Here is a 20795-nt window from a genome sequence, read left to right as displayed (position 1 = left end):
GCCTACGGGGCACACGCGCAGGAAGGGATGAGCTTTCGACGACTGACCCAGGAGGTTACGTGGCCGTCAGCATCACAGGTCCCCAGCTGCTGGGCCACAGTAGCTATGTGAGGAAGTGCTGCCCATGTGCTGTGGCCTGATCTGGGGAGGCAGGAGGATTTCTGTCCTCCTTCATGACCGCTGAGGAAGGCTAGCTCAGTCCCAATGCTAGGAATCAGATACTTGTTCTAATATGGTAAATACTTGTGTTTATAAGAGACGTTGAAATACATAATTAAATAGCAGCTACCTAACTCTGGTGCATCTTCTTACTGTCTGATTCAAAACTGCTGTTACTTGTTAAAAAAAATTCTGGGTTTTTTTTTCAGTAAGTGAATGAAAAAACATGACTGATATGTACCATTTCAGGTAATAAAAACAAAAAGCTAAGGGAGAATTGGATAGCAAAAGTCCTATATAACATGTGTGGCTAATTCAAACTAAGCATGTCATTGGGATTTTTAATATTATATGAATACACTTGTACCTGTGTATTAGATTAAAAGGCACAAAATTGATCTCTCAACAATCCTCTATTAACGTAGAATCAACATGGGAAACCTTAATCATAATTTTAAAAAGCAAGTGTTGTAAAACTATCACATTCATCATAAAACTGATAAATGACAAAAATGTGCATAAGTTTCATTTCATGCTTATTGGATATTGCACTGGGAGCTGAACTGAAATCTCTGGTTGTGATTTATAGACCACTAATAGGATCTGTTCTAGGTTATGTTTTCAGATTTATGGCTGCCTCTCCCACTGTTAAACTGTAATTGGAAAGAATTAAAACATTATGTAGTTCTTAAAGTGTACATATACATGCGTAGGTATACTTGTTAGCTGCTTTCTTCAAAAATCTTAGCTTCTAATGTTAGAGCAAGGATAATGCAAATATGTCCGAATTATACTGTTATTTTGAGCAGCAAAGTATGCCCATATTACTGTCTGCTGATTTTAATCGGGAACCTGGCCAGTGTAACAGAAGTGTCCCTAGTCCTTCACCAACTTCTGCCCCACAACTATTTAAAGCTCAAACCTTCCTCAGGTTTCTCTGAGACGGAGTAGTGTTACACTTCCCCTTAGTTAATGGGCATCCTGATGATATCTGTTCAGAATAGTATCAACTATTAATCATGTTAACACGGTGACATTGTTAAATGAGTCATCCATAAATTAAAAGATGAAAAAATGTTTATTCTCCCTTTTTTCCAACTGATGTGGAAGCAATAGACACTCCTGTTTATGAGTTTTTAGGGAGAGGTGACAGTTCCTGAGCTGATATCAAATGACATTGTTCCTTCTATTCCTCCTATTGTTCTATTCCTCCTATTGTTCTCTTGTAGTGAATCTATGCTAATTTACACTAGATGAGTGTCTGCAGTGCAGCTACACTACACAGGTGCTGACTTCAGTATGGAAGCATTTGTGGGTTTATTAAAGCTTATTTCAGAGGACTCATTTGATATGTTCTAGGCCATTTACTGGGCTCCTGAAAATGTCATGTATAGACCCAGTTCTGCTGTGAGCTCAAGGCAGCAGCTCTTTACATCAGTGTGAAGCTTGTCCTGCTTTACTAGCCTTCAGAGTACATAACAATATAACTTCCATACAAGATGTACAAATAAAATAACAGCAGAGCTATTTTCTTGCGGGCAAGTTTCTAATATACAACCCTAGGCTCATATATGCATTGCATATTAACCAGGAGCCTTCTATCTCTAAGCAGAACAGTACAGAGTGCTCAGTTTTAGTCTTTTTCTCGTCACTAAAATAGAACTAATTCCGTGAAGTGATGGCCTAGAACCAGAGAAACTGATTTTAGCAGTAGAAGTGCAGCAAATTATCCATGGATTATTTTATGTTTTAATAAGCAATTATATTAATTAATGAGGAAGCTATGATAAAAAGTTTTTAGCTGTTTTAGTGTTATGCCTGAGGAAATCCTTATCATTGAAAACTACCTGAGAAGCATACTAATATAGACAATTTCAACAACTCGTGATTTTTATCCTAATTAGATAGGCAAGAAATAAAAAGTACTCACAGCAACTGGATTGTAGAAAGTATGCTTTATTTAATTAACTATCAACCCTGTACATTAGAGTCCTCCAGGACCTTTTGTTAATACAAACCTTGATCTGGATGACCTCTCATTTTCCTTTCCTGCCATGTATATAACCCTAGATTGCTCCAGTGGCAGAGCAACTAAGGCACATGCCAATGTAAAAAGAGCTGAGGAACACACTGGCATCTGTGTTCCTTATGTCAAAAGCAACTGAATCTTTGAACGCGTGTGTTTCAGCCTTGCTTCTCCTGCGTATGCATAGCTCCCAGTGCTAACAGGAGCTGTGTGTGCAGAAATGTTTCAGAGTGAGATCAGGCTGGATGCACAGTGCTTCAGGAAGGAGGAAAGACTTTCCCTTTCTGAACCGACAACAGATGCGCCATATCAGTTATTGAGGGGAGCTACCTGTGAGCTTAAATCCCCCAAAAAGTTACAGATTGTGGTGACTGTACAAATCAGGGTGCAGGGCCAGATGCAGCTCTGACTGGAAAGGGCTGACAGTAGAGGGGAAGAAGGAAGAACTGGCAAAGGCCAGGGCATCCCTACAGTGCCTGGTGATGTTCATAGGAAGGGAAGGGTTAGGCTTTCAGTAAATCTAAATTCACTTATTAGCTCAACATGCCTTGCTGAATTTTTAAAGGAAGGTGTATTTATCAACCGTGGAGGATTTCCCCATTCTGAAGTAAATGTTGTTATTCTATATCTCATGAATAATCAAAGATTAATGTGGTTCCGTCTCATTAAACATAGGACAAAGATACTTGGAATGTATCACTTCTACAGCAAGCCTAAAAATCATATGAAGTCTAATAATTTATTCTGTTGCATATATTTTCAGTTGTGTGCCTTTTCTGTTTCAATTTCTAAGGATCTAAAAACAAGGTATTTAAAGGCCTAGATTTATGTTTACTTTTGTAATAAGCCATTCCAAATTTTTTTTTTTTTTTTTAATCCTGATGTTTGGGATGAACCCTTTCAATTTTTCTCCATGGAAAACCAAGAAAATGTGGCTAGGAACTTGTGATTGTGCAGCTGCCATAGGAAAAAATAATGTCATTCTCTGGCCTGAACTAACCTTGACAGAGATTTGATGTTACATCGTGACTGAGTGCACTGATTACCAACACATTACTTATTTCACAGTGGTGGAGAATTCTATGTGTCTCTCTGGCTTCAACCTGAACCAGCCCAAAATACCAGAACAAAACTGGCACATATACATCTACAAAGAGTTTCTGTTTCAATGCATTCACATTTTCTGGGAAGAATATATTTCAAGAAAGCATTTGACCAGCTCAGACGATGAGAAGTCAGAATTTATTTCAGAATCATAATTCTATCATTTTAACAATAACCTGAAAGTCCAGATCTTACATGTTTTACATGTTTTACACAGACAAAACACCTTTGACATCAGGAAAGTTGAGTTCAAATTGATAGTGCTATCAGCAGAGTCAGAATCAGGTGAATTATCAGTGAATTGAATCATTACCAATAATTCACAGAAATCCTACAGTGAAGCATCAAAACCAGCCTAATCCTGTGGACTTTATTCATGGTGACATTCCCTTTAAAATCAGTTGTTCTTTGTGGAAGTAAGGATGGCCAGGATATAAAAGATCATCTTGAAACATCACTATTTCAGAAAATGCAAAAATAAGTGTGAAATCCCATCTCCATTTTATTCAGTGGCTTTCCTGTTATTATACCTTATACCGTATTTTAAAGCCTTCGAGAAATTTGATATATGTAGAAAAAAATCCTGTGTAGAAAAATAAGGGTTTTTTTAAATCAGGGTAGAGAGACCATGCAATTTTTTGTAGCATTTCAGTGCACAGAGCCATATTTAATGTATCTGAGCTCACCTGCTATAGTAAGTGCCTAGTATAACTGTAGTAAACCTACAATGGTTATTTTTAAATTTTACTTAATTAGTAGAAACTTCAGTTAGTTTTGAGAGACTATCACTATGCATAAATTGTTTTAAAAAAAAAAAGTTGCTAGGAATGGTAACTGTTTTTCTCAAGGAATGAGCAAAGACATTTCACATTGTTTCTCCCAGAAAAATCTTATATTCTTCCCTCCACCCCTCGAAAAAGGATAAAATATCCTTTTGCTCTTTTTCTTCCTCTGAATATGTATCTCCATGAATTTTCCTTGGAGTACATGTATATGCTTGGGGGCGGGGGAGAGAAATAGAATTTCTGCCTGACCATATACTACAAGAGATTTTCAAATACAAGCTTCGAGCATACAGTGACTTTTTCATCTTTGTATAACTGAGCAAGCATAGAAAATAGCACTGGCTAATGGTAGTGCAGATAATGAATATCAAACTGAGTAGCGCTAATAGGAACCAGAACATTAAACTACCAAAAAATTAACACTTTTCAACTTCTATCAGCAATTTTGTGGTATTAATTTAACTCAAGTGAGGCTGTAAAATAGCCCTTCCATAATCATTAAATACTTTACGGTCTTGCCCGTTCTCCATCAGAGGCGGTCCAGCGGGCCCGCAATATAGCGGAGGATGTGCTCTTGCCGGGGTGAGTCGGCTCCAGTGCAGAGCACTTCCCAGGGTGGATGAAAGGCGCCTGTGACAATTTCAGGGCACTTGCTATGCAGGAGGTGTCCCTTAGGCACCTGTACATGCAGCATGTTTTCAGGGAAACTAGAAACTTGTAGCCAAATGAAACGTGAAGAGGTTTTAACAAGGAAAAGGTTCTATTGGCAGCAAGAAAATGTTTTGTGCTTCACCGTCTTCCCATTCTGTCTCTCTTAACCCCTGCCCCAAAGAAGTAATTTCTTTAAGAGAATCAGATGTCAAAAGGCCTGGATGCCTGCCATGAACCCCTGTAAATTCAGAGACATCATCTAATAATGTGTAATCCAGATTTAACAATTCACGCTGTGAAAGTGGTAGGTAAATGACTGAAATGCACGTTCTTTCTTTTTTTCCAGTTGGCTTCTTCTCCATTTTATTCTTGGCCTACAGAGAATTTCCTACAAGGAAATGTACCACATGGTAACCTACTAGTAAGAATTATTGGTGCTATATGCAGAACTTTTTCAATTTTACGCATAATCCTTTCTAAAATTGTGCAATAACTCTGTCCATGGAATTAAGTTGAAGTTTGCTGAAGTAGAATGAATAAAAAACCTCTAAACAATCACAGTCATTTTTCCATGTGTTCTTTTTCCAACAAAAAATACAACCAACCTTTTATTTAGGTGCATTTTAGCAAAGCGATCTCATTTTGCTTTTGTGATTTATGAATTCAATATAGGATTTACAAAATTGGAAATGAATATACTGAAGAAGATTCTAAAAACACTATCAGTGTGATGTAGTTATAACAAGCTGACATGTTTTAGGACAGAATACTATGTTTTCAAATTGTTCTGTGAAAGGAAAAGCAAATTAAGTTCTCAATGTTTCAGTGTACAGCCATTAATCATAAGCTAGTAAGGCGTCATTACATGACACAATATTAATAATACCCTTAGTTCAGGTAAATTAATGCCTGAATTGACATATGTCATATTTACAGGTTTATTGGCTTCCAGAGTTTTAGTCTCATACAGGCTAAAAACATGCAAATTATTTATTGGGAATAAATTGCAAATATTTCTCAATTTATTTGCAATGCTTTCTTACCAGCACCGCACTAGTCCTCATCCTGTAGGAATAACAAATTAATTGGCTGACAAGGAACAGCTTTCTCCTAGACATGGAAATGCATTCAGCTGCCAGATAAAACACAACTTTCATCCTCTTCTTTTTGATGAGCTGCTTAATAAGCTCCTTCAAGTACTTTTCTACTTCTTTTAGTTAACACACAAATTTTTGTTTCAGCATTCCAAAATCTGTAACGTTATGATGGCATTCCAGAATCTCTGAATTAAGTTTATAGCTCCATACCAGTATGTATGTACTATTTCACAGCATATTATAGAGATTCAGATTTCCTTAAGATGTGGAGAAGCTGAATTCTGCTCCAAACTCTATTGCTGCAACTCACTGACCTCACTGTTGTACTGAAAACAGAATTTATTCCAATAAAAATGGCATAAATACAAATAGACATTTTTGAAATGAACAGTCTTTAAAAAGTTTCCGATGTGAAAGAAAGGAAAGTCGGACAAACAAGACGAGATTTTTAGATGTTTTCATTTGCACAGGTGTCCAGGGAAAGTCGCACCTAGTTTGGACATTCACTTGTCTTAGAAGCAATTACATACAATTGAATATAACAACAAGAGCATGCACCTTAACCTACTTTGGGAAATAAATTATTTCCTAACTGCTGCTTCTGCATTGTCACAATCACTTTAGCTATGTATTGTTACCGGGGAGTACAATGCGGATAAATCTATAAAAACACTCAGCCTTTGGAGTAAGAACTAATTTTACAGCTGTAGATACATAACACCTTTGGTAATTCTCTAAATCACCTGTGGTCTGATCCTCAGTATCCGAAGTCACTGAGTATTTTGCTTTGATATTGGTTGTGCAGGAATCAGCCCTCTGGTCTTTCACATTAAGTAGCTGATTTTAGCAAATATTTAGTGTTGTTGACTTGGGCCCTTCACCAGGAAGCTCTGGGACCTGTTTTTACCAGGTGGACACGCAACCATTCTAGAGAACGGCAGCTCAGCACAGGCTGCTAGACACACACAGTTGTCAAATGTTTCTTGGTGCTTGAATGTTGGCTATCTGTAACAGATATTTTTCTTTTTTGCCTTTCTAGGAGTTTGTCATGATTGTTGTCTTTGGTTTGGAATTTATTATTCGTATTTGGTCTGCTGGATGCTGTTGTCGATACCGAGGATGGCAAGGAAGACTGCGCTTTGCAAGGAAACCATTCTGTGTGATAGGTGAGTGTCCCAGCTCTAGTTTATTTTAAGGTAAAAAGGTAAAAAAGGTAAAAGGTAAAAAAAGATTTAAGGTTAAAAAAAAAAAAGAAGTTCACATCCCACTGTCCATTTTGCTTCTAAATGGGAAAAAAAAAGGGAGCAGATTCTGTTCACAGTTACCCTGGTATAAATCCAGAATAGTTGTGTGACAGTGTCAACTGTCATCTGCCCAAGGCTTCTCTAGATACAAAAACAGACCCTTAATACTGGTCAGTTCATTATTCTCATATTCTCCAAAGGACATTTTTCTAAGCAGGTCATACAGCTGACATGTATATTGGAAAAATGAGAGGTTGAGAGCTGATGTCCTTGAAAATCACAGCCTCCTTGAGAATCACAGGAGCTGTATGCATTTAATGGCCATGAGTATTAGACAACTTGTATATACCTATGTAAATACCACATATATATGTGCATATATTACATGTTCTCCTTATTTAACCTTCTGTGGTCACAGATAAGGTGTATGTACACTTCATTACATTTGAAAACCTACCTCGGAGCGTGTATCATGCTGTCATCTGACAACTTTACTTCTTCCTCTTATCTCTGCATGAGAGTCCGGGTAGCAGCTCTGCCAGTGAGTCCGGCATAGGAGATAACAAATTGCTTCTAGAACTGTTTCAAGAGTCTCTTCCTCCTCTTCCTTGCTCTAGACATTCTCTCTGTGAATGGATAAATAAGCCCACAACCACTCAAATCCCTATTTTTAAAAAGAATCTGTAAGAAATCAGTTTCCCAGTAACAGCAGAAATCAAGGATGGCTAACCAAATTCATCTGATAATTTATTATTTTTCTAATGATTTGGGGCAAATGCTTTGTAGAGGACATCTGTGGAACTTCAGGATCTCAACTTTCCACCTTCTGTCTCAACCTCCTTCCTCTCTCCAGCCTTTAATTTCATCTGCTTGTATCTTAAATTAAATTATGAAATGGTTGGGGCAGGAGACTCATTTCCCCATGCATCTATACAGCAGGTAGCACAACGGAGTCTCACGCTCATAGCAGTAATACCCAAAGGTCTCCATGTAAACAAGGAATAACAATAACCTCGTCAAGATGAATGCAGCCCTGATCTGAAAAGAGTTGTGCAGTGCCTGGTGACGTAGCAGGCTGGCATGATGGGTAGTGCTAATATCTGAAGCACACTTTATGCCTTCTGTCTCATTCCCCAGTAAGTCCACACCTTGTCTCATGGAGGAATTCCTGTTTTGGAGAAAGGGTCTTTAGCAAGAGGTGCATGGGTAGGTGGAAAGGAGGCGCAGACTGTCTCCCCCACAGAAAGAATCATCCCACCAAAGCTATTTTGTGGCACTTCAGAAGAGTAGCATGTATCAGGGTTGGCACATGTTTTTTTCAGGAATAATGGGATATCTGTAAGTATCTTACCCAGACCCAGCCAGGCCTACGGTCGCATACTTGCCCCAACGTTCCCACACCTGGCTGAAAAGAAAGCAGAAAGGAGAGTCAAAAATCTTCCCAGCCTTTACCCGGCAACATGTCAAGGGAAAGCTAGAAATTCAGACATTCACTTTTCCTGGCATCAACAAACATGGCTACCCTTCTTAACTAAACTTGCAATTACTTCAAGATTTTTGTGGTGCACGTGAAGCTTTCCAGTAATCAGTTTTTTTTCAGCACATAATCATAAGAAAGGACCAGACTGTTAATTTAATAAAATTAACCTACATTGAACATTTAGAACTTACTGGAAGCATATGAAACATTTAAGCATTTGAACTTATTAGAAACATTGGAAACACCAGACTGTTTTGCTGCTCTCCTGAAATGCTTTTGTGTGGAAACACTAACAGTTTGTTCAGTTCAGCTTTCATTTCTCCTCCATTTCCTGTCTCTGTTCAACTGGCAAGTTTTCTGACAGTGATTTACTTCAGTCTTAGGTGTTAATTCCCAGCAAAAATGAATGAAGGTTCTTTCTTGTTCAAAACTCTGTATGTTATCACAGGGCGACTGACGTAGATTTTTCCCCTTTCCTTTAAACAGCTCATAGCTACCTTCCTACTATTTGTGTAAGAGTTCAGGCAGATTTCCTGGCACAGGCCTCAGTGAGCATTGGGGTTTACTTGACTCAATTATAGTTTTTCCTCCTTGCTCTGGAGTCCGTCTACTCTCCTGGTTGCTCCTGTGTTTATGTAGGCCATCTCTAGCCTTAAAAGCGTCTTCTCTCCACTGCCCCCCTTGAGACTCTGGTATTTGCTCGCAGAACGAACTAGCAGCCAACAGGCCTTTGCTCATGGACATCTTCCTGGGGAACTTTGTTCTGCAATACGCTATAAAGCCCCTAGTGCAACTTCTGGAAACAAACCCACTAGCTTGAATTTCTCGCCCTTAATGGCATTTCTTGCCATTACTCTGTGTCTCTCTTCTTTTACTGGTTGTTTTTTGTCCATTTCTGGACTGTAGCATCTCTGAAGGGAGTTTCAGATGTTCAGTGTCTCTCCAGATTTGATCTTTTAAGGAAGAGCCTTTAGCAAGTTATCTTGCAACTCTTGCTGCATAGGCTAAATATTTGCCTGACACCCAGACTTTCCGGTTGTTGTAGAGTGTGCCCTAGCAGCAAAGCAGGCCAGCAGCATCCTGGGCTGCATTAACCAGCCAGTTGATTGAGGGAAATCATTATTCCCTTCCACCCAGCAATCACTGAACCATGCCTGGGATACTGCAGCCTGTTTTAGGCCCCACAGTATAGAAAGGACATCAATAAACTGGCGTGATTTCAGGGGATAGCCACCAAGATGGTCAGGGCTGGAGCACTTGCCTGGTGAAGAGAGACTGAGGGAGACTCTGGGCTTGTCCAGCCTGGCGAAAAGGCAGCTTTGAGGGGACGCAGTGAGCTCAGTGGTGAGGTCTCCTTAAAAGCACATGGCCAGTTTCAGCCTTTTTTTTTGGGTATTTGTTGAATTGTTTATTTATTCATCCATTTACTTATTCATTCTGCTTATTTTTACAGTGAAACAATAATATTTTAAAAGACTTAGTCGTTTACTATTAATTAAATTTGCCTATATATCCACAGCAGATCTGTTCACTGATTATTTTTGTGGTCAAACACAAGTCACACAGGGGAATGGCCTAAGAGCTAGAAATAATAAATTTGAGGATTACCTCAAGGGTCACATTCAGAGAGCCTTTATTTTTTTCCATTAATAACCTACCAGAAAAGCATTATTCAGGGCCAAAGCTCTGTGCTTAGGTTAGTGTGCCTGCAGTGTCACTACCCTGACAAATTAGTTCATCAAGCAACTCTGTGTGCTACTAGGTAAGGAAAGATATCTATCAAGACTATTTGTCAGTTTTGTATCCTTGTTTACCTCTGTGAAAATGGGAATAATACTGCAGTATTAAACCTTGATTGGTATTTTGTTTTAGTTCAGGATCAAGGGTTGCCTGCCTTCCCTCATTTTCTCTGTTTCTGTATGAGCCTGTGTATATAAGGCATAGAGCATACCAACATACTCTCCCACGGATACTGATGTACTTAAAGATGTATTTATTTCTGTAAGATTCTAATTTTCCATAAATCCCAGGCATATCAGTCTGAAGCTTGGATGTTAGCACTAGAGAGCAATGTTGCTGTGTTATAATGCAGACATCAGGGCTCCCTCTGGGGTCTCAGTAACTCAGATGCTGGTGGAGGAGCCCTATCCCTCAGGAGGAGCCATGCTTGCTGAAGATCCCTGGGACAAAAGGGGACATGTCTGCTGATCAGGAAGAAAGCATGGCACCCCCTTACTGCAAAGCCAGCCAGGGACACAGAAATCAATGATGAGTCCTTTATCCTTTCTCTATTGGCAATGGTTCTCCTACCATTACATGTGACCTGAAAAAATTAAACTTCTGGCCACTGTCATGTGCATTCAGTTTGGGAGGCTTCACCATCACAAAACTGAGCCATGAAAGGTCCTGCAGCTTTAAAAGCCACAAGAACATGTCTGGTTTTGTACAGCACCTAGCATCAATGAAATACTAGTATGTGACATGGGCTCCCATGCAGTGGCATGATATAAAAATAATTAGGAGTAATAAATAACAAACTGTGGGTCAGAAGTGTAAGATCCTCACTTGCATGTCTGACCTCTGCCAGGCAGGATCTCTTCATTAGGCTTTCAGAGGTCCTTCTTTCTATCCACTGTCCATGTAAGAGACTTGGGGGCTTACTGTTTGCATGAGAAAGCCCAGCAAGGGTGAGTGAACAGCAGACAAGTGCTCCTCCCTACAAATACTGGAGATTATTAGCACCAGCTAACTGCTTCCAGTGACAACAGAACAGAGGTGCTGCAGTGCATGGACTGGATCCCATTGCATAAGACCATGACACAGTTCATTAGTATTTCAAGCCAATGCAGCAAAGATGTGTCTTCTTTCATGAAGGCAGCAGCTTTGGAAATGGTGAAGAGAAGGATGGCGAGTTACCCTCAGGGGCAGGCAGAGGTGAGCGTGAGGGTGTTTTCTTGAACCAGAGGCCAGCATATGCAGGAAGACTAGTCTTCAGGTCAGCTGTGGAGGCGGGCTGGAGTGGTGAGCATGTGCTTCATAGCTGTAAAGGTGACTGCTGGAGCCAGGGCAGCAGGGGAGCTCAACCCTTGTAACGTGTAGTACAAAGCAGAACATTCCAAAGAGAGCATCATTCAGGAAAAAGAAATTTAAAAGAGTATCAAGAGTCAGACCCATGTAAGGAATAAGTAATGAAAACCCAGTGAGGTAACTCAGTAATAACAACATACTATGCTATTTAAAAACCAAGTGAAGAGGAAGAAGGTACTTGCTGGTTTGGCTAAAGATTGTTGTGTTGTGACCTTCTTCAGTGCAGGTACAGGATGGGGAAGCAGTGGAGAGGTAGAATGAACAGTGTCCAGAGGTTTAACAGTGAAGAAACCAGTGAATCTACAAAGATTAGAGAGTAGCTGGAGGGGCAAGAGGGGCTAAATGAGAATTTGCAGAGCAGAGTAAAGCCTTTTTTATGGAAAAAGACAAAGGAATCAGAGAAGAAACAGACTGCAAATGATTTGGAAGAAAGAAAATTAATGTCAGAGGGGAGATCATGAAGAAAAAGCAAAGTATATGGATAACAAAATAATTATTTCAGCATGTTCCTTTCTATTTTCAACACCCACTACCAGCTTGCACATTCCAGACCACACCTTATCATAGTGCACATATATTCCATTACAGACAACACACAATAGAAATACACTAAGAAACTATCTCTACTTTGGGGAGGAAAAGGGATATTTTAAAGGACTGAGCATTAGTTATAGCTACATTAAGCTTAACAACACACTTGGTTCTACTTAGATATCTAAGTTGATCCACCCATTTTCCTTTCCTAGGTGAAAGTATTGGATAGACCTGTCCACACTTATATTTCTATTTTCAATAGAAGGTATGGGGTTATTGTTTTTAAGTATTCTTGTAATGGGAGTAAATATTCATTTATTTGTTTTATGGGTAAGGTTTTCCTCTGTGGTCCCTGATACTGAGAGGGGTTTTAAGTTTAGCTGAAGTTTAATATTACTGTAATTTGTCATAAGTCTGGGTGGTTTAGGTGTTTGAGTTGTGAAAGGTACATTTTCCATCCAGATTACCACACCTATGTGCCTGTCTTGACATTTGGGGGGAAAGGGAGTTAATCAGTAGATTTGTTTGGGACAGTTTCCCAGACTTCTCCCTCTGTTCCTGTTACCAACTTTCCTCTTTGTCGTGGTCTTCAGTGACCTAATTCCCTTGAAATATCTCACTCATGTGACTGAAGTTATCAGCTGATCAGTTAATATTTTGTATAGCCCTTTCTAAAAAGCTTTTAAATGCCTTTTCTGAGAGTGGTTCTTGTAAGCAGCAATATAGCAATGCCCCTCTGGTACATCTGGTATCAAGCAGCAATCAGATACCTGGCTCAGCTCTGACTTTCCTTCATGTTTTTGCTGATTTATCAAGTCCAGTGAAGTTCATTTCTAATTGTGCTTCAGTAATGTGTCATATCTCATTATTTTGTAACCAGAATGCACTAACCACTGAGAAAGGGCTTCCCACATCATAGGAAGTCAACAGAGTCGTCTTTCCAGTCAAACATTTTTTTCCTATTATTCTTTATCCTCCAAATTCACTTTAATAAGGTAGTTATACCAAATGTGTTCTTTATTTTCCTGGGTTGTAAGAATCCTGCATTCCTGTGCATATCCAACAAATAGCCTTGATTCTCCCTTTTAGATTACAATAGTATTTGCTTAGCAAGCTCTGTGTTCTCACTAACTTCTGGCTGTATTATGGCCACTATTACATGTGATTTAAGAGGGAAAGAAGTTCTTCCTTGCTTTACATTGTATTTGCCCATCTTCAGTAGTCATTTAGTTGCCCTTCCACTATTGCTGTTTCCTTTATTGTGGGCAGAATTCTCTAGTCCATACATCTAGTGGGATGGACTTGAGCACACAATTTTAGTGCCTAAGCAGTATGTAAATTCTATATTCAATTTGGGGTTTTGAAACTCCCATTTGGGAGTGATTTCACCTTAAATTTGAGCCCTTAAATTTAGTAATATAACATTTTTTTCCAGGGCAACTAGACTTACTGATGGTCCAGTCCAGTGAAACGTTTCATGGATTTCAGTTAGTCCATTAGTAGTTTCCCCACAGCTGCTGCTATTTTACCTCTCATCAAGCTACAGCGTGATGGAAATGTCACAAGTTCAAATTCTGTTGAGGCTGCAAAATGAACAAATTCCTAACAGGAAGCTTAAGTCCACTATCTGTAATCAGGCTCTTGAACTTCATGGCTGGCAAACTGTTTCAGAGCATTAAGTGATAGCAGCAGCTGTTGCATATTACTGGATCTATTTTTCATTAATTAGAGTAGTAATGAACTGTCATAGAGTATTTCTGTTAAACCTTCACCAACAAATCCATATATAGTGTGTTACAAGGTCAGCTGAACCATTAATTTGTTTTAATTCAATATATTTATGCAGTGATATGTTGTGTGTCCATCACCTTAGTATTTGAACACATTATAAAGTTCAAATACAGCTAGATAGCAAAACTCTTGTCCATGATAAACAATATAAAAAGCCCCTTTCCAGTATAATTTGAACTCTGAACAACCTAATGCTGGTCTGGAATTAAGTATATGCTTGACCAAAGAGACACATCTTATCACATCTCATAATAAATCCCAGCAAAATCAAGTTCCAGCAGGAAGAAATTCCTTATTGGGGCGCTATTCTGGCAACATTCTCCTGTCAGCCTTAGTTAAACTCATTTTTTAGCCACACACTTTATTCCATAAAATACTCCAATTATCACCAGTAGAATTATCCACTAGTGTATTCTTACACTAGTGTCACAATCATTATTTTGAGTAGAGGAGCACCTACCATGAATCGGGCAACCTGACTAACATGTGTCTAATGTTTTCTCTTTTCCTACTGGGGAGGAGTTGTGGGTAGTGTCATGTTTCATTTTCACGAGGCTCGGGGTTTGAGGTTTTGGTTTGGGGGTTGAAGTTTTTTTACATCCATGTTATGTGTATCCGCTGAGATCTCTGGATCAGGGAAGTCAATAAAGCTGGTGAAGAATTTCTGATGAAATGATTTTTCATTGAAAAATATTGATTAATGGAAATCAAAAACATTCACAGAAACATATCAATGCCCTTTTTCTGAAGAAAGGTATTTTAGATTCAAGCTGGAATTTTTTTTCTTTTTTGTCAAAATTAGAAGCACTCTTTCTTCCAAATGTATAGATTAGCTGGTAATCCAGTTTCTGGTTTCTGGATAAAGTATGGTTAAATTCTGGCTCTGTGAGATTTGGAGCACGAAATTACCATCTTTCAGCCCTGTTGAAACTATTCAAACATCAATAAATAATTCTTAACTGGTCTAGAGAGAGATGCTGATTTACCCTATTACCTGGTGTTAACAGTACTCATCTGCTATGTGAGAAACTCTAATTTTGTTCATTCAATGAATTATCAGTCATTTGTAAATAGAGAATTCCTGTAGTACACATTAGAAGAGATCCACACCAGAATGGATGAAATGGCTTAGAGCACTGCAGTGTGAAGGACAGAACTGATTCAGAAAATGAAGACAGTTTGTGACTGAGAATCTGTTAAAAGCCAGCGACCTTTTGCTATAAAGAATTTATTTGTGATATTAGAATTACTTTCTTTGAAGCCTATTTAGGAAACTATTGAAGATTATCTTCCCAAACATTATGTAGTTATGTCCATCCCAGATCAGACTGATAAAGCTTAGTACATGCATTAAAATGGTTAGCAATTCTTAGTTCAGTTCAGCTTTGATGAGAAAATCTCCTGAAGTCAAATGTCACAGTCTAATAATTTAGAAATAATGAGGTTCTCTGTCCATGCTCTGTCTGCACTCATGTCCATATTCTGTAAATGAGTTACAGAGTCTTTCAAATGATTGATCATCTCTAATATTTGAATCTCAGAAAATATATTGATTGTAGAATTTCCAGTGCTGCTTATGAGCCACAAGGTTTCAGTGACATGGAAAGGTACAGTAAGAATCAGGTAAGCAGCTGACAGACCAAGAAACATTTAACATTTTCTGGTTTTAGACTTGATACATTCGATTTTTAGAGACTGGCTCTAAACTCATTGCTACTGGAGGTGCCCAGTACACAAAGATGCTCACAGAAATAGTACCTCTTTTCACTACCTTTCTTTATTTGATTTGAGATGCTCAGATCCTGCCTTACTAATCTGAATTCTCATCATATCTGTAGATAGCATAGGTGCTCATAATATCCAGAGATATATGTCAATGTTTCTCCATTCCAAAATTAAGTAGTTGTTAACATGTAGCACTAGTGTGGAAGGTGAGGAGGTAGACAGGATTGTGCCAAATATACATATCTACCTACCTCAGCATAATGGAGTCCCAAAAGCAGTACGATACTGATTTGTTCTTCAAGTTTTATCATTCTTGGCATCTAAATATATATATATATATATATATATTTGATGATGTAAGAGAATAACATTTCAGAACCTAATTGATATGCAAAGAAATATTCTATTTTCTTGGATTCTTTTCCAGTATCAGGCTGCTGACAAATGCATTGGTTGTGTGATGTTCTTCATAACTCCCATCTCAAATAATTGTTGGCTCTTCTCCTTAGCCTGTCTTTGAAAAGAATTGCTACTGCATTGGCTGTGCAAATTTTCCTTCAGTGTAGTAGTGAATTATACTCTCCAGGCAGAAATATGAATCATTTAAAAACGTTTTCATATAGGTCCATAATAGCGTCCTATGTTAGATGTTTGTTATTTTGGACTTTTGCAACCACCTGTTACTCTGTCCTCAGCATATATACAACCTCTCATGAGATTGTGATATCACTAGCTTGTGGTATCACTTTATTTCAAAAATCAGTTTTAGTATGTCTTCTATTTTACTAGCATGCCTATACTTACTTTCCTTAGGGGTGCTGTTGCAGAATGTTGACATAAATTTCAATGTTAATGCCTTGGTTTCATACATCATACAACACTGAGTTCCAGATCTGACTATCTGAGCCATAATTACCTACACTGGCAGGTTTTAGGCGATCAAATCATGTTTTCTCTTGTGGTGTCCCAGCCACACCCCCACGAACACTGATGCAGAAATCTGAAGATGTCTAAGTGAGTTATCTGCTTGGTGTATATTGAAGGAATCTTTCTAGAATGGTTTGAAAGTCCTAGGGGAAAAGGGGAAATTTAGTGAGAGTGTTCACAGTAGGTATTGCATTGTGGGCAACTGCCTCATTCATGTTTTTCTGTAATAATTACGTTTTTACTAATCCTTGTTCACAGATTACCTTGTTCCCTTTACATTCATCCTGCAATATATGAAAGCCCTCAACATGCTGCTATCTTATAGCTGCTTTATGTCTTTCAGTCTCTTTGCTGCTTTTAGTTTAACTAGCATTATTATAATTATTAGTTATGCTTGTTTTATGTTGTGACTTTATTGCTATCTTTACAGAAGACTAGTTTATTTCTATTCAGGTCATTTGTATGTGAGCAAGTTCTCCAGGAAAAGGGTCCTAGGTACAGTCAGGTTAATAATAATTGCTTCATTTTGATTGGATGTGTTGTCATTTAGCAAAATAGGCATTTTCTTTTTTGGGGGGGATATAACATTGGTTTCTTCAAATGTAGCTTTATCTAGATAACAGCCAAGAAGCTGTTTTCTATTCAGCCTTAATTTGTTAGCTGACAGTGCTGACAGGTTAAAATACAAGTTTTGCCCGTTGTTGTGCTCAGTACAGTCAAACTGATTGCTATGTCTCTTCATCCAGCCTTGCAGCCAGCTTATGACTGATCATAAGGCTTGAAGAAATTCAGTTTTCACGGACATTTCTGTTCTTTTACATCACTGCAGAGAACTACACGTTGCCACCAGCATTACTTAAGCGACTGAAAGCCCAGTCGGCAGAATCTGATCCAAATCCCATCCAGTTTAGTGGGAATTACAGGCAATCTCTGTTTTTATGATCATGCCCCAAATGGTTACCCTCAAACTGTTTCACTAGAAAAAAAAATTGTATGTTAGAAGAAAAAGTACCTTTTTAATTCCTCATTTTTACAGATGCTGCATTAAATGCAGTAGTTAAGAAGGATTTTACAATGTAATGACATTGTTACATTGTGTAACAGTGCTACAGTATTTATATCTCAAGTTTAATACAGCTATATAGAAATATTGGCATATTTCTAGATAGCAAATATTATCTGTATTTTAACTTCCTCCCTTCCCTTCCCTTCCCACCCCCAGCACCTAAGCAGTAGGCTCCTAGAAGCTGTAATCTCCTCTTAAAGAAAGATTACATTTTTTACCTTTAGGATGGTGCTGATAACCTTCAAAAGTGAAGATCTGACTTTACACTGACTGTGTTTAAGATCTCACTTTGGGATTGCCTCCTGTTGGGCTTGGGAAAGCATTACCAGATCATGTGTTTTCCCTCTCTGGCAGGCACTGAGCAGTGCTCGTGTCTCCTTCTTCACGTCGCTCACATCAGGAAGTCCCAGAGGTGGTCACAGGGTGGGCTGTGCATGGGCCATGGATCACCACCTGGAATAAACAATATAGAGAATAGCACTGGTCTTCCCTGAGACATAGAGAGCTTCCTGCTGGCACCGCAGCCCCTCGTAGGCTAAGATAAGAAGTGCAGGTGGGCTGGTAGCTGAGGGTGAAGTGGCCAGAAAGCTCTGGTTCTGAACTGTCTGTGTAAATTCCAGATTTACCAAAACAGGAGAGTCCCAGGAGGTATTCACACTGATTGCGTAGACATCCAAAATAGTTGCGTAGGTTAGGAATGCAAGTGCTGTGTTTAGTCAACAGAGAGAGGCACATGCTCCTGGAGATGGTTCAGAAAACTTAAGGTAAGAGTACATCTCTTTCAATTAACATTTCCTTCCTTAGGCACCTACGTTAGGTACCTCAAGCAGACACTGGATATTGCTTTTTTTCCCCCTCAATGAATTTGAGAGCAGACCCTCTCTTTTCTCCTCTGCTCTGCTCTGCTCTGCTCTCCTCTCCTACAAGCAGGCTTTTCTTTTCCCTCAGAGGTATGCTCTTCTCTCCCCTACCCTTTTCAGCATCATCACTTAGTAGTTTTCCCTGCCTTCCTGTCATGTACCTCTTCACATTTACATTTTGTCTGTGCACTTCCACCCCATCCCAGGTTTTCTCTGTTCCCAGCCTTTCTGGCCTTTCCACCCCTGCACTGCTGTGTTGCCTGCTGGTGCGGGTAACATAGGAGCCCACTTTGGTGTCTCTCTGTACCCTGCCTAGTGCCAGACACCTCTGAGAAGGTTATTAAAACCTGTAGCTCAAATGACCAATTATGCAACTTTTTTGTTCATATGTTGGATAATCAGTGACTGACTTATATGGGGGACTGGAACCCATGAAAAATCTAATTCCAGCAGTTCAGGGAGAAACATCCAGTCTTGCCTTTAATTTTCTCTAGTTATTCTTTTACATCCTGTGGCAATGAATTTTACAAGGTAATTGCATGTTGTATTTCTTTTTATCAGATTTAAATTGTCTTTTGATCTCATTTTTTATAAGGAAGGGTAAATAGGAGGCATCCAACAGGCCTTCTTATCTTTCACTAGTTTGCATACCTCTATCATGCCATCTCATATTTGTCTTCTGACTAACCACTCCTAAATTATTCAGATCGTTCCCAATACGCAAGTCTTGCCATGCCTGTAGTTATTTTGTTTTTTCTTGCTAGTAACTTTATATTTTTTTACAGCATGATCTGATGAGCATCTGTGTTTATCAGATGTGTATGAGAGAGAATCCATCCTGCTGTCTTTCCCTCCAGCTATCCTGAGGTATTTTTTTCTCCACAACACCAGCCACTTTTTTGCACAGGTCTAGTATCATCCAGCAAAAAACCTCAGATATAGCAAAGCGACTAGCAAGCACTAGTTTCCCAGTGCTTGTAAGGCTTGTTTTCCCTTGCATAAAACATTCATTGGACAGTGTAAATGAAGATTTTTGAGAAGGATCTGCTTGTTTTACTTGTGGTTTGTTTCTTAGCTGCCTTAGGGCCAAAAATAGCCTTACAGAATAAACAGTGGGGTTTTTTATTCTGGTAGATGCATATTAGTAATGTTAAAGATCAATTATTGGAAAAAGCTATTAAAGTATAAATTCATGAAAGACTTGTAATTGAACTTAATCTTAGGTTGCAGACGGTCTTTAGTTTTTTAAGATTTATTGAGATAGCTGTTAACAATGTAAAGATGTTTTCCAAGGTCTTGTTCAGTCCTCAGGAAGAGTGTGTACTCAATGGGCCTGTGAACCTTAACTGCGAACAGTACAAACAAAGGTGGAATGTGCCTGTTAATGTCATTATTCTTATCTGAACTAAATCAAAAATGCTGACCATAACTACAATTTAAATTTCAGTGTTGGTTGAACTATTGCGATTCTCAGCCAACTGAGAAATATTTTAGCTATGTAAAGCAAAAGGTAAATAACATTATTTTGATATAATGTTTATCATCATGGCTTGACAATGTGCTGCTTGTATGCAGGAACAGCGTACGTATGCTTCTAGTTCATGGAAATATCGATGAGTAACATTACTGATCCATACTCGGGGATGAAATTATTGCTGTCATATGAACCTGGATTCAAAAATGACAAAAACGAAAACCTGACCCATCTTCCTCATTCTAAAATTTTATAAGGGAATATTAGTTGTCATGCCTAAACAATTTCCCATATTGGCTTTTCGAAAATATTCCTTATTTTTCTGTCTCCAAAATTCTTTGATATACAGATTCCAAATTTGTTGTATTTGGTTACTAAAAAGCGCCTTTGAGTTGTTTCAAAATTAGTTTTGTTTTGTTTTCAGGGAACATATGATTACATTGTAAGGTAAAGAGCTTTACTCAGGGTGTACCAAAGGCAGACTAAGGCACCTACAAAGAATTCGATTCACTTGGAGCTGATAAAGGAGTATTCATATTTAGAGGAAGCATGGGGTATTTCTTCTCAGCTTGGAAAGACTATACAGCTCTTTTTCCGTGGTTGAGGCATGAAATCTTCAGCCAATTTACTCTTTTTCATTAGAAGAGGCTGAAGCAATGCCACATGATGACTCTCTGAACACTGAACCAGCTTAAAAACAAATGTTTAGCAGAGGAGTGCATGTATTCATTTTTAGGTGACAGATTTTATGTTCCCACAGGCACACTTCGCTCAGTGTTTTTGGT

The 20795-nt window shown here is 38.6% G+C and overlaps 1 protein-coding gene across 1 annotated transcript in view; it reads left to right on the top strand.

Moving 5' to 3' along the window:
* The window catches only part of KCNQ5 (potassium voltage-gated channel subfamily Q member 5), a 300644-nt gene that overhangs the window by 224219 nt on the left and 55630 nt on the right, over positions 1 to 20795 (top strand). The window contains exon 3 of the mRNA XM_067294111.1: positions 6862 to 6988. Within this exon, the coding sequence (XP_067150212.1) occupies positions 6862 to 6988 (127 nt within the window). The remainder of the gene's footprint in view (positions 1 to 6861; positions 6989 to 20795) is intronic.

This window comes from Apteryx mantelli, chromosome 3 (genome assembly GCF_036417845.1).
Source record: "Apteryx mantelli isolate bAptMan1 chromosome 3, bAptMan1.hap1, whole genome shotgun sequence".
In the NCBI taxonomy this organism is placed as follows: Eukaryota; Metazoa; Chordata; class Aves; order Apterygiformes; family Apterygidae; genus Apteryx; species Apteryx mantelli.
This window is presented reverse-complemented; position numbering and strand designations above follow the sequence as displayed.